General features: G+C 58.3%; 7 protein-coding genes across 7 annotated transcripts, besides 7 other annotated features; 1 reads left to right on the forward strand and 6 right to left on the reverse strand.

Moving 5' to 3' along the window:
* Nucleotides 1-15: 15 nt before the first annotated feature.
* Nucleotides 16-40: a microsatellite.
* Nucleotides 41-861: 821 nt separating this feature from the next.
* Nucleotides 862-2541, reverse strand: TraAM80_02602 (putative serine/threonine protein kinase; the record flags this gene model as incomplete). Its single annotated transcript, XM_029379601.1, has 1 exon — nucleotides 862-2541. One exon carries the CDS (start codon nucleotides 2539-2541, stop codon nucleotides 862-864), a length of 1680 nt encoding a protein of 559 aa, XP_029240523.1.
* A 119-nt stretch (nucleotides 2542-2660) lies between these two features.
* Nucleotides 2661-2768: a microsatellite.
* Nucleotides 2769-2997: 229 nt separating this feature from the next.
* Nucleotides 2998-3032: a sequence feature (A-rich).
* Nucleotides 3033-3246: 214 nt separating this feature from the next.
* Nucleotides 3247-3274: a sequence feature (A-rich).
* A 509-nt stretch (nucleotides 3275-3783) lies between these two features.
* Nucleotides 3784-4290, reverse strand: TraAM80_02603 (uncharacterized protein; the record flags this gene model as incomplete). The annotated part of the gene is made up of 1 exon (XM_029379602.1): nucleotides 3784-4290. One exon carries the CDS (start codon nucleotides 4288-4290, stop codon nucleotides 3784-3786), a length of 507 nt encoding a protein of 168 aa, XP_029240524.1.
* A 454-nt stretch (nucleotides 4291-4744) lies between these two features.
* On the forward strand, nucleotides 4745-5155 carry TraAM80_02604 (uncharacterized protein; the record flags this gene model as incomplete). The annotated part of the gene is made up of 1 exon (XM_029379603.1): nucleotides 4745-5155. The coding sequence occupies one exon, from the start codon at nucleotides 4745-4747 to the stop codon at nucleotides 5153-5155; it is 411 nt and encodes a 136-aa protein (XP_029240525.1).
* Nucleotides 5156-5796: 641 nt separating this feature from the next.
* Nucleotides 5797-6444, reverse strand: TraAM80_02605 (uncharacterized protein; the record flags this gene model as incomplete). Its single annotated transcript, XM_029379604.1, has 1 exon — nucleotides 5797-6444. The coding sequence occupies one exon, from the start codon at nucleotides 6442-6444 to the stop codon at nucleotides 5797-5799; it is 648 nt and encodes a 215-aa protein (XP_029240526.1).
* A 30-nt stretch (nucleotides 6445-6474) lies between these two features.
* Nucleotides 6475-6513: a sequence feature (A-rich).
* A 102-nt stretch (nucleotides 6514-6615) lies between these two features.
* On the reverse strand, nucleotides 6616-8589 carry TraAM80_02606 (putative protein kinase; the record flags this gene model as incomplete). The annotated part of the gene is made up of 1 exon (XM_029379605.1): nucleotides 6616-8589. One exon carries the CDS (start codon nucleotides 8587-8589, stop codon nucleotides 6616-6618), a length of 1974 nt encoding a protein of 657 aa, XP_029240527.1.
* Nucleotides 8590-9051: 462 nt separating this feature from the next.
* TraAM80_02607 (uncharacterized protein) lies at nucleotides 9052-10806 on the reverse strand (the record flags this gene model as incomplete). The annotated part of the gene is made up of 1 exon (XM_029379606.1): nucleotides 9052-10806. One exon carries the CDS (start codon nucleotides 10804-10806, stop codon nucleotides 9052-9054), a length of 1755 nt encoding a protein of 584 aa, XP_029240528.1.
* A 329-nt stretch (nucleotides 10807-11135) lies between these two features.
* TraAM80_02608 (uncharacterized protein) lies at nucleotides 11136-12902 on the reverse strand (the record flags this gene model as incomplete). The annotated part of the gene is made up of 1 exon (XM_029379607.1): nucleotides 11136-12902. The coding sequence occupies one exon, from the start codon at nucleotides 12900-12902 to the stop codon at nucleotides 11136-11138; it is 1767 nt and encodes a 588-aa protein (XP_029240529.1).
* A 28-nt stretch (nucleotides 12903-12930) lies between these two features.
* Nucleotides 12931-12975: a microsatellite.
* A 247-nt stretch (nucleotides 12976-13222) lies between these two features.
* Nucleotides 13223-13241: a microsatellite.
* The last annotated feature ends 50 nt before the right edge of the window (nucleotides 13242-13291 follow it).

Below are 13291 nucleotides of genomic sequence, written 5' to 3' on the forward strand. Positions count from 1 at the left end.
TTCCTTACTTTTTGTTGTGTGTGTGTGTGTGTGTGTGTGTTCCTGCTGGCCCCTTTGATGATTGTGGCAACTCTCCTTGGAACCCGCGTGGCGCTAACTGCCTTCGAACCAAATGCCAAGGCTGAGGGCCTTCTTCCCCTTCTCGTCGTCCCCCGGCGCGCGCGGCATGATGACCATAGGGACGAACAACTCGACGGAGCGAAGCCTTTGACGACAAGACCCATTTTGCTTCCTCGCTGACCCTCGCGCGCGCGCGGCCCTCTCCTTTCGCCTCCCCCCTTTTCGCTCCTCCCTCCCTGCGGCGGGTGCGGTGGCGCGCCGGTGATGCACCAAGCAACAACTGATGTAATGAGTCTGAGTTGCCCTGTGCGGACGCATTTTGCCCTGACGGGTGCTGGGTTATTGCCTTGTGCCATGGGGGCGGTTTAAAAGCACTTTTATTCGTGGTGGGCGGTGTGGGTGCTTAGATGCGTGTGCGGTAGCGGCCGCGTGCGAATAGCAGCATGAAGTGCGAGTGTCGATTTGCGCGTAAATGTTGTGGGTCTCTTCGCCATTTTGAGGAAAGGCTGCTATGTGTGTGTGTCAGGTGGGGTGGGCGGTGGTATAGCAGAAGCAAAAGGCGGAATAAAAGGAGGTAGTGGGCGAGGGTTAAAAATAGATAAACAAACATCAGGCACATAAAACGCACACTTTAAGCGAAGAACTTAAAACTACAATACACGAGTTGTTGTTAGTTTGCTTGCGTAGGTCTAGGCGATCGCTCGCAACGAATTGGCAACAACAGCATTGGCTTTGACCGGCCATGTGATGAGACGATGGGCGAATGGAAAGGACATCTGATAAATGTACGTGCTTGTGCAGCTATTCTGCGCCTCCTGCTTGGCGCAAATTGGCAGGCAGGACTATCTCCACCGCCACAGCGTCCCGGGCCTCGGCTTTGCCTTTTATCTTGCGCTCTTGTTGCGCCTTTGCCTTTTGTTCCCGTATCATTTCAAGCATGTGTGCGCGTTCCTTCTCACGTTTTTCGCGGCTCAACCGTTTTCCTTCCTCCTGCTGCAGTGGCGGCGCGGGGGAAGGAGCCCGCCGCCCCGCCAGTGAGTGGCTGCTCTTGATTCGTTTGGGTGCATGCAGGGCGTTCCCGCTCACGCTGCGGGCGGCGGATTGTTGGCGGATTAAAGGTGAGACGTTCATCTTTCCCGGCGTCTCGTTTTGCTCCTTTTTCTTGGCGTTGCTTTTTATACTCGCGGTGCGGCGTTGTGGTTGAACAGCTGCACCGCTGCGTGGTGGCGGCTGGGCCGTTACATGCGCCCGCACGCCCAGCACGAGGTCCGGCCTTAAGCGGGGCTCGTCGTCTCGCGCCTCCGCAGGCGGCAGCGTCGTTCGCTCGGGTGATGTCGCCACGCTGCTTCGCCGTCGATCGCGGCCGCGGTCGCGCTGGGCGTCTACTACTGAGGGGGGTGATGGTGCCAAAGTCTGTTCGTCAGACTGGCGAAACTTCGTCAGGTAGCGTTCAATGACGCCCATGTCGTGGTTGCGTGCGTGAATCCACTCCTCTAGTTTGGTATCCGCCACCGCCCCGTCACGGTGCGCTTCCAATGCCGGAGCTGCCTTCGCCAGCAGGGGCCGCTGGGGCAGCTGGGGCAGCTGGGGTGGTTGTTTTCGCTGTGGATTCGCACCCGCCGCACGTCTGGGGATGCTCGGCGGTGGGGTCCTTTCAATCTTCTCGCGCTCTGCCGCGCCCTTTGCGGCCGGCGGAGGGTGGGCTTTGGTTTTAATGGCCTGCTCCGTCAGCGCCAGCGCCTTTGCAAGACTCCACCGTTTTCCCGGGTCCACACGCAGCATGGACATCGTAATTTTGCGGATTTCGTCTGGGGTGGAGTGGGGCAGCGGGGAGATGTCGCCGGAGGTGATCTGCTGCACGAGGCCGGCAAAGTTAGTTGCGGTGAAGGGCCGCCGCAGTGCAGCCATCTCGTAGAAGACGCAGCCCAGCGACCATACATCGGAGGAGAAGCCGTGTGGTGTCCCTGTCAGCACCTCAGGGGAGGTCCAGATCGGGGTGCCGACGAAGGTGGACGTCAGCAAGGCCGAGCGCAGCAGCGCTTTGGCGGAGCCGAAGTCGCCGAGGTACAACTCCGTCGCGTCGGCGTTGAGAAAGATGTTGCTGGGTTTCACGTCACGGTGCACGATGTTTTGCTGATGGCAGCACTGCAGCGCCTCAATAAGCTGCTTAAACCAACGCAGCACCCGCAGCAGCTGCAGCGGCCTCTTTTTGCGCTGCAGCTGCTCGAGGTGCGCCTCAAGGTCTCCGCCCTCCGCGTAGGCGAGCACGGCGTAGAGCGCCCCATCGTGAACAAACGACTCCAAAAAAGGTATGATGTTCGGGTGCCGCACCCGCAACGACACGTTCAACTCCTGCACACCTTGCGTCCCATCCATCAAGCGCTTGATGACCACCTTCTTCTCATTCTGCTTGTCTACCGCCAGATGTGTCACCGTCGTCCCGCCCAGCCGCTTTAAAATCCTGTAGTGATCCATGCCCATCCTAACAGTTTATTTCCCTCCCAGCTGCTGTTTTATAATCCCCCGACTCGTCACAGTGGTGGCCTGCAATGACCGCCCGTATGACAACACCGTACTAGTAACCACGATACCGGTGCAAGTATATATACATATATATATATATATATATATATATATGTGCCTATATCTATATCTCTCTATATATATATATCTCTATAGATATATAGATGTAGATATATAGATGTATAGCGAGCCAAATGCGTATCCCTCTTTGCTTCCTTTTTATACCTCTTGTGTATCCCACTCACTCCTCCACTCCTTCCTTCCCCTACCCGCTCTATCCGATGGCTGCTACCTCCCCGCTCAGTTGTTGCCGCGGGTAGGCGGAGGATGGGGGGCCAAGCACGATGCGCGAAGGGGGGCGAGCAGAAACTGAAAGGTAAACAGCCGAAGAAGCCTGTGAAGGAGGTGGAGCAGAAAAAACAAAAAAACAAGGAAAAAAAAACACAAAACGGCGAGGGTGACACTTCAACGCCTCCCCGCACGGCCGCCGTACAGTTTCCTTCTGAGGTGTGTGGGCACAATTGCTTTTTGTACGTGTGCCCTTTTCCTCCCTCCCTCCTCCCGCTTCCCTGCCGCCGTTGCTGTTGCCAAAGAGTGCTTCGCCGAGACGGTCGCCAGCAGAAGGCCTGCACCTCCTCTACTTCAGCTCTCTGTGGCGTTTACAAATAAATAAAAACAAAAGAAAAAAAAACACAGAGAGAACGCGCGGCATGCGCATGGGGTGGGCGCCGCCACGCTCACTTAGCTCCCCCCATCCTGCTCCGTATCTCAGCCCTCCTTTTGTCTCGCACGTCGTGTCGTCAACCGACGTACCGCAGGAAGAAGTTGCAGTAACTCACCAGCAGCTCCGTCCGCAGAAAAATATCCACCACGGTGACACCACACACGTGCTCATCCACCACCGCAAATGGCCCGCACGACCGCACCAACTTCCTCACGCCCGCCGCCTTCCACGAGCATCTCGCAGAGCAGTTTCCCCTGCCAATCGCGGGAGCAACTCAAACGGTATGAGCGCCGTACATTGAGGCGAAACTGCGGGAAGTCGCCGCTCGCTCCTGAGCGCTGCGCCGCGACCTGTAACTTGGCGTCCCTGAGGGGAAAGGCGCAACTACGCCGCCCCTCGGCGTCACGGAAGACGAGGCGCTCTGTTTTGCTGCGGCCACCACTGCGCGTTGTGTCGAACCAAAACGCATCGACGTTTCACTCCGACAGCAGCGGCAAGTTCGCTGGAAGTGCGTACGCAACGACTCCGCTGGTGCTTACCAACGGCGGGGTGGGGGTGGAGTCCAGGCAGAAGTAAAGGCTGAGGGGCGTCGGGTAACGCTTCCTCACGGCACCAGCTACAGCTGCAGCGTTGGGGGCCGCCTCGTCGTAGGGCACGCGCGCCAAGCGCTGCTGCCGCGTCTCCTCCACCGCTGCACTCAGTTCCACCTCACGGAGTTCGGCGTTGTCGAACAGCGTCTGCGTGTGATGGTCCTGCTCCAGCTGCACCAGGACCTCCTGCCGCTCCTTCAGGCGCTGCTCCAAGTAACGCACATGAGCCGCCAGACCATCCCACGTCGTCTCCGACTCCGCAAGTGGCAGTTCATACTGCCGCAGCCTCTCCTCGAGTTGTCTGCAGTTGTCGCAGAATTTGACGGTTCCTACCGCCTGTCGCAGTTGTATGATGTGCTCCGGGAGCTCTTCCGCCACAGTGCTGTCAATCATTGCGGCGCATGCTGAGGTGGGCCGCGGCCTCCTTTGCCGGCCGCCGTGGCGAGGCATCGGGGCAAGTCAAACTACGGAGAAGAGCACTGCCTTTGTCAGGGTGTCCAGCAGGTCGACCAACTGCTTCATTGTGAGAGCGCACCCTCAGTGGTGTCTGCCGCAGCGCACCCTGCTTCACCGCATCTTCAGCGCTCACCAGGCAAAGCCCAGCCTCTGTAAGAACGTACATCGAGGCGGCAAGCTCGAAGACGTCAAAAAGGTGGATGTCCTCTGACTCGGGCAGCGCTTCCTTGCCTCTCCAGCTGAGAAACCCGGCGATGGCCAGGAAAATCTTGCGATACTGCAGCAACCAGTAGCGATCGACGCAATTCTCAACGGTGGCGAGGAAGTGCTCACAGTCGCACGGGCCATCCTCCCTCCGCGGTCGCAGAATGTCACCGTCGCCTGCGCCGATATGCACGTAAAAAAACTCCTTCGTGTCCTCGGCCGTGATATACCCGGCGGCCCCAGCGTCCATGATGCGGAAACATTACGCAAGCATGTGTCATGTCCTTTGGAGCAGACTGTGGCGATCGCCGTCGCCGTGCTTCGTCTGCATATGCCACCTGCCCCATGCCGGCAGGAATATCTCTTGTGCCAGTGTGGCCATCCGTGTCCCTCTCATCGCCGTCTTCGTCGGACGGGGGTGTGGGGCGACAGCGGCGGTGCGACGACAAGCTGCGGAGTGTCACACGACCTCCGCCCAACCGCGCCACGTGGTGCCGCAGAGTCCGTCGCACCCGCTAAGCAAAGCCACTGTAACCAACAAAGTTTTGTAGCTCCTGCAGGTGGCGCAAGGCGGGGGCGGCGGGGCAGCAAACTTTGACGCTACGGACCGCACCGGCAAGTTCAGCTGTGTAAAGTTTCGCCGGCGGCACTGCATTTAGGCGACGACCGGCAGTACCGCCACGGCAAAGACGGTGGAACCCAGCGGCGGCGTTTCATCCGCATTGTCCCTCACCATGCGCGCGGGCGGTGCGGGAACAGTGCCAGCTTCCCGCTATTCGCCTGCTCAGCCCCACACCAACACCGCTGCGGAACAGCAGCGCGCCGCCCTAACGGTCTGTAGCTTGAAGGGAGGGGGGCAATGAGAGAGCGGAGGCGAGTAACAAAAAAAAAAAAAACGGGTCAAAAATGGAAGGCGAATGCGTGAGTGCGTGTTTGCATTGACAACGAGCGCGGCGGCAATCCCAATGAGGGCCTTCCCGGCCTTAGCTTCTGCCACTGCTCCTTTGCATAGTGCCACACACTCACATACACGCGCGGTTTCTCCCTCGCTGCATTATCAATCAAAGCGGGCATCTAAAGTACGCACTGCACATGCGTGCGAAAAAAAAAACAATAAAAAATCATCAACAACAGCAGAAAAGCCTCTAATTGTCTACGCATAGGCAGATATAACTGCCCACATGTACATCCACGTACGGTTCTGTTGCACGCCACTCTATCCTCCTCTCTCCCTCACTCTCACTGATTGAACTCGTCAATGAGAAGAATACTTTCACCCGCAGTTTCCTCCAGATCGGTTCCGTGCTTATCTTCTATTCGTGGCATGTCGTAGCTCGGCAGCCGCTCTGCAAGGACGGCGTGTCGGTTCTCCACAGCCATCTCCATCTTCGCAATGCGGCTCTCTAGCATCATCACCTTCGCATCCCGCTCCTCCAGCTGGCACTTGAGGCGGGTGAGTCCCTTCTTCGCCTCCTGCAGTTTGGAGGAGAGTGCCTGCCGCTGCACCAACTCCACGTGCACCCGCTGCATCTCCTCCTCCCGCTCCACAATGGCGGTGCGCAACCGGGTCTCTTCGGCGTCCAGTGCAACAACACGCTCGCGCTGCGCCTGCCCCTGCCCTTCCTTCGCGTTCATCTTCTCATCCTGCGAGGCCTTACGTTGGGCAAAGCGGAGACGCTCCTGCTGTAGCTGTTCCTCCCGTCGCCTGCACTCCTCCGCGAGGTGCTGGACATTCTGTGTCACCTCCTGCAGCAACTTGCGGCGCAGGTCAACGGCGCGTTCCCGCTCGACGAGAACAGAGGAGCGTGCCTGAAACTCGCGAAATGCAGCGAAGTCTGTCATCTCTACCAAACCGACAACCTCAGCGCCCTGCACGCGAGCAAGCATGCATGGAAACGCAAAACACACACAAAGCAAAAAAGAAAAGAAAAACAAAAGAAAAAAAGAAAAAAATGAGGTAAAAAGACGCACACACATATATATAAATACACACGCAAACAAAAACGGGAAGATATAAAAAGAAAAAAAAACAGTATTCTCCACTTCTCATACACATCACTAGGGACCAGTTGCCTCCATGCGTTCCAGAAGACGATCAATGACGACAACCTCTTCAATGACAGGCAACACATGCCACTTGGCACGATCCGGCACCAGCTGCATCACGGACGCCACCTCCCGCTCTGCCACCTCCACGCTTCTATAGTACGCGTACACGGAGGAGAACACGGCGTGACCTAGAACCTCCACCGCCATCCCCATACGCTGCTGCCGCCGCGCCGCCAATGAAGCTTCAAGGCTTCCCTGCGGCCACCTGGACGCCGTCGCCGACAGGCTGGCTGTCTTTTCTTGGTCCAAATGGTGCAAGTGGATGGGTGACGGCGATGGCAGCGATGAGGGTGGGGGGCTGCTGTCCATTACTGTCTGAAGTGTGTGATTGGTACCATTGGATGGGTCGGCCAAACGCCCCACCGGCGCAAGGCTGTTGTAGTAATACTTTTTGGGTGCGGTGCCGCGGCCGAAGCGGCTTTCATGCAGCGCCGCATCCCGCTGCAGCTTCTGCTTACGCATCTCACTCTGCACCAGCTGGCGATAACGCGCCACCTCTGCCTCCACGAGTTCTATTGGCACATGACGCATGTCCTCCACGTTACCGTCACCCAACTTCCATGAGAGGCGAGAGGAAATATCATCGGCACCGTCGCAGTCCTTTTGCCTCTCCCGATAGGGACTAACGTCGCTATCGCGTGAGCGCGTACTATGACCCCCGTGGTCCACGCGCAACGGCAGCGGCGGCATCCACGTTGAACAGGTGCCATCGTCAAAGGAGGAGTTGCGTGGCGACGACAGAAATTCTGGCTGTGGCGATGCGGGGACTGTTGTCCTCACCAAAATCCGCTCCTGCGATGACGAAAGCGTTGGACGCCGTTCCCAAAGATGCGGTAAACACGGAGCCATGGCCATAGTTTGGTTGCAAATACCAAGCCGCTGCATTTGCGCCGCCCACGTGCGCGCCGCCTCCAGGTCCTGCGACTTACGCGACGCCATTTGTTCCACTATTTTCTGCAGGGGTGCGCTCATCACGGGGGTGCGGAGAATTTCCTCGCAACTCGGCCGCTGCGCCGCGTCAAGGGAGAGCATGCTGTCGAGAAGCCGCGCAACCTCTGCAGGGCAGTGCCCAGGTAGCGGCGGCCTGGTTCCCGCCATCACCCTCATCATAAGAGTTGCAATATCGCGCGACTCAAACGGGTGGCAGAGGCTCAACAGCTCGAACAAGATGCACCCAAGCGACCAGACATCGGAGCTGGGGCTACATACGCCACTTTCAAGCACCTCCGGTGCCATGTAGAGAAGCGTCCCCCGCACCACCCCACCAAAAGGGCCGTTGATTAAGTCGCCACCGTCGTCGCCGCCGTCCCCAAACAGTTCACTGTCGCAACGCTTCGCAAACAGCTGCTGCGAGGCGGGCGTCAGCGGCGTGGCAAAAGGACTCCCCCTTTTACTGCCCCCCGCCGCACTCACAAACTCGGCCACGCCAAAGTCCCCCACCGCCACCTCTCTGCTGTTGGAATTCAGGAAGAGGTTGTGTGTTTTGAGGTCGCGGTGGACAATGCCCTGGTCGTGTAGGTAATGCATCCCCAGGTTTATCTCAGCAAACCAGGCCAGCACCTGCTCCATCGGCAGGTACTCGTTTTTCTCACGCTGCCGGGTGATGAGGGCCGCAAGGTCGCCGCCGTCATAATAGTCCATCACGATACAAAGACTGTCATTGAAGAGAAATGCGTCCCGCTGTGCAACGATGAAGGCGTGGTGCAGGCGGCTCATCACACGTATTTCCTGCGCCGCCTCCTTGCGCTGCTCCACCTCCAGGTCGGTGAGAGCGATGCGTTTCATGACGAGGAGCGCGTTGTCCGTCACGCGGCGCACCTTGAAGATGACTCCAAAGCTCCCCGTCGCCATCTTCTCCAGAATATGGTACTCATTCATCGTGCCGCCGCAGTCAGGTGGGGAAGAGTCAGGAGAGTGCTTCATGCAGGCAATTCACGACCTCGTTGCATGCACGCAATAGCGCCGCACGCGCCTTCTATCGACCTGCCTCCAATAACGCTTTCTCGCACCGTAACGCTCCGGACCTGTTTGTCCAGCACTACGTACGCTACGCACCCACAGCCACACTTCAACAGCAACAATAGAAAGAGATGAAGGAGTGAAGTAATAATGGACAAACCCTCTCCCTTCACAACACGACGAACCTCACATGAGCCACAGCACTCGCAAAGTGAGGGAAGGAAAACGACGTGTGTATGGTGTATGACTCTGTGCTAAAGAGACAATGGCAACAGTGGCATCGACCATACAAAAGGCGCTCCCCCCGACGCGCCGCTCCTCAGCTTCTTCCCCCAAAAGATTTCTTTACCTCTCTCGCCCTCTCTCTCTGTGGTAAGCAAAACAACAACACGCATAAAGGAAGCAGGGCGCACATGCTGCAGCCCATCAAAGACCAAGATGGCGCCGCTCTCGGTGCAGCGCCAGACGGTAACAGTAGTGTAACCTCGCGTCATCAACTAGAGCGGGAGCCTCTCGGTACGGCAGCGGCATGGTGTGGACGTCGTGCAAAAAAGCAGCATGACACCACGGCTCCCCATCCGCGTTATCATCTTCCCCCGCATGCCCCACTGTGCCTCGCCGCTCCATCCTACGCTCGAGCAGCTGCTGGAAGGTCTGCAGCTCCACCTCTCGTGGGAACACTCGCCAAGGAGCAAGCTTTGGGCCCTCCGTGCAGCCGGTGTCACTGTTTTCTTCCGCCGCCACTGTTAATGGCTGCCACACGGCGGGGGCAAAGACGGCCGTGGCGTGCACATGCAACGACAGCTGCAGTGGTGTCGGGGGCTGAAAAACTTCGACGCACCTCCTCTTCGCGGCAGAGCGGCCCGGTGACCTCAAGTGCGAGGCAGATGACAACACCGCCGCCGAGGGCAGCAGAGCAACAGCGGCGAGATCGCAGCTTTGCGCCACGCAAAATTTGCCAGTTGAAAACCACCCAGCCGTCTGTCGCCGCCGTCGTCGTAGTGGACGCAAAACACACAGCGTCTGCAGGCGTTCTTTCGCAGTATTCCGCAGCGTCAGCGTCTGTCGCACGTGTTTCCCGTCAGGAAATCGCAGCTCTGTGGCGCGCGTCATGCACTGCGGCACTCGTAAAAATAGCGACTGTTGGGGTGCGTTCCACACGCCAGCGCAGCTCTCCTCTCGCCACGGGCACCGGGTCCGCCTGCTTTTCACACGCGGCAGAGGCGGGACGACGACGCGGACTAACTCAAGGCACCCACCCGCGTCACCGGCATCGCTTAGCTGAGGCGAGTCGACCACAGCCATGACTGATGGGGATGGGAACGCCGCAGCCGCAGCCACCGAAGTCCGCGTGGCCGTGAAGAAACGCCGTCGCAGCGCCGCCTCATGCGCCGTAAGCGCTGATCGAATGTCGCCCCACCTGCCTGCAACATCAACATCCGACAGCGGTGGCAGCACGCGTTCACGCCATCGCTGGCAGAACGTTTGGCATGGAACAACGATAGGATCCAGCTGGAGCGACGTTGGCTGCCCGCCCTGAGGCGGCGCCCGTACTTCTTTTAGCGGCTGTTCTGCGGAGGGCAGCTGTGAGAACGGTGGCGGCGGCGACAACAACGGCAACGGCAACAATGATGCCGTCACTCGCACAGTGCCGCCCCACGCAGCGCAGAAGGTTGAGAGCATCTCGTCCCATGTCGCGGCCACTTCCCTGTCCATCACTGCCGGCGGCAGCCACACAAGCCGGCGAGCCTGCGGGCCTTGCTTCCCGCGATGCGGCGACTCAAAAACCAGCGGCATGTCAAAATGTGGCAGTGAAATCGACAAAAACAGCTGCGTCGGCCGCTCCGCAAAAAAATGTGGGGAATGTGGCAGGGGCAAACCCGCTGCCTCCACTGCCTGAGCCGCAGCCCCCATTGCTCCACTCGGGGGTCCGTGGACCAACTGCGGCAGCTGCAACGGCACTATTTCCACGCGGTATGGCATCTCCGCTGCCGTCTCTGTTGGGCAGCAGGAAGAGTGCTGCAGTGAACGCAGCGGCCTCCGTCGCGGCGTTGCTGCACTGCCGCGTTGGCTGATAAATGTCTGAAGAATGATGACGTTCTCCTGCCGCAGCATGTGGAGAAGCGCAAGACGCATAGAATCGTCAGAGTCCAAACTTTTAGGAGCGAATTTAAGCGGCATCGCGCTCACGCCCCCTCCCCCTGTGTGTCTATCGAACCCCTCGACGGCACGGAGAACGCAGATTAAGAGAAGGGGGGGGGGACGAGGCCGTACCGCAATCCACCACACACACGAGAGGTGTGAGGTGGAGGCAAACGCTCACACCCACACAACTACCAAGGCATCTAGAGAGATGCACATACGCACGCAACGGGGGGTAAAACATAAAAAAAGACATTACACACATACACACAACAACAATAATAATATAATATGTTCCTGGTACGTAAGCCACACCATGGGGGAGAACTGGAATGCTGCATCCAGGCGGAATGAACATTACGCATACCTCACAACGACGTGGTGGGATGCGTAAACGCATTCCGCACCATCGCCTCCTTGCACGCCATTAAGTGTTCACCAAAAAGCTCGTTGTACCACTCCTTCCCCTCATCAGTCGCCGTCCACAGATCATAATCGTCTAGCCCAAACCCTCCCTCCAGTGATTCGTTATCCTCGCCAGCCTCATCCTCCTCGCCAGCCTCATCCTCCTCGCCCAGGACACCGCGGCGTATTGTTTGAGTCTTTGATCTTGCTGTATCAACGCTGCTGGTCTCCTGCTGTTGTGCCGTTCCCAACTCTTCATCAGCCTGCTGTTCCTGCAGAAGGAGCAACAAATCCTCCTGCAGGCGCGTCACAAGCGTGAGGTGTTGCACATCACCTGCCTTTATGTACGACGACACCCGATGAAGGTGGAGGTCAATCTCGTATCGGCGCAGTACAAGGCGCTCCTCAAGCGACTTTTCCGCGACGCGTCGCTCGAAATCGGCGGTGTTTGTACACCCATTCTCCTGCTGCAAATAAAGACGAGGCGGTGGGGTCCCCCGCGCAAAAGGGCTTGCAGGCAGTGGGGATGGCGTTTTGAAGGTCTCTGCCTTTTTATAGAAGGGCGGCCGCGGAGAATGGGCCTCCGTGTCACCGTGCACTTGAGAGCACCGCAGCGCCTCCCGTTCCCGTTCCCGCTCCCGCTCCAAGGAGGTGATGCGATCATCCATCTCGCGCAGCTTCCGCAACGCCACTCGCTCCTTGGGGGGTTCACCAGATTCTTCGCCCAGAAGATGTATGTACTGTGGCGGCATCGAGGGTGGTGGCGGTGGCGGGCGACACGACGCCACCCCCGGCGTCGGATCTAGAGGGACGTCACGCGGTAACGGAAACGTCAGCTGCGTTTCCACAGGCTCGTCTTGTGCCACGGGCAGGATGCATCGTATCGTCGACTGCGCCGTATATGGAGCCCGCAGTGACTGCACAGGCGACAGAATGCCAGCTGCATCTTGTTCCACGTAAGTGGCGCCCCCATTACTACAACTACCGCGGGCACAGTCTGCTGCGGCCTCAGGGGCAACGGGCATGCGTGGATTCTCAATGTGGTCATCCATATAACGCAGAATGGCCTCCACACGTGCATCCCGCTGCGTGCCACCCACTTCAAACTCCAAGCGCGGCTGTGGCTCTGACGACGGTGGCGGTGGCATCATCACCAAAACGTTCTCCACGGTGCATTGCTGCTGTGCCTCGGCAGCCGACACCAGCGGCAGCGGACACGCGCCCTCCTCATGTCCCCTTCGTTCAAGCTGTGGCTTGTCTGCCCCAGAGAGGCTTGTGTGCTCCTCCGCGAGTTTCTCCACCACAGGGAGGGCACGACCAGCGACGGAGGCCTGAAGGATACGCAAGACGTTTGCCACAAAGACGATCTCGTTAGCGTCGCCGAGGCGCATCACAACATCACGCCCCTCCTGAATTTTCCAGACAACGTACATGTCACGGCAGGTTATCATCTTGGCGATGCGATCGATGCGGCAGCATCGCGAGATCTTCCCGGCGGGCTTGCAGAGGTACCAGTGGCTGCGCGAGATAAGAAGGTGGCATGGCAGACGTCTACCGAACCGCGTGCGTCGTGTAACGCGTGCGTAGTAAAGAATGACAGGAATCACTCCCCCCGCGGTGGACGAGGGCGGTGGCAGCAACTGGCGAAAGGCCTCGTAGGCCTCGCGTTCCATCGCCTCCAAAGGCACGATGGCTAACTGAGAGACGGGATCACGGCAGTCAGACGCCATGCACACACTCACACCCGCCGTATTCTGCTTCCTGTTTTTTTTTCTTATCTTTATCTTTTTGTTTTTGTTTTTTGCTTGAGTTTCACTTTCTCCTCTGCTGCCCCGTTGACGCAGTGGGAGTCAGTGCCGGCGTGGCGGCGAACGAAATGATGTGCACTGCGCTAGACTAACCGTGTGCCTCCCTGCCCATGCACCTCCACCGCGGGAGAGGGACAGCGTCGTCGGCGAGGTCGAGCTAGAGACACTGAAAGAGAGGCCCAACCGCAATGAGGGGGGAAGCACAAGACTACCACCACCACCGCCAGCACGCGTTCCCCTCTAGAGAGAGAGAGAGAGAGACAACAATAAATAATAATATAATATCTCTATTAACTAACCAAAACAAAACC

Source organism: Trypanosoma rangeli (genome assembly GCF_003719475.1).
Source record: "Trypanosoma rangeli strain AM80 chromosome Unknown Tra_15.4_contig_00061, whole genome shotgun sequence".
Taxonomy (NCBI): domain Eukaryota; phylum Euglenozoa; class Kinetoplastea; order Trypanosomatida; family Trypanosomatidae; genus Trypanosoma; species Trypanosoma rangeli.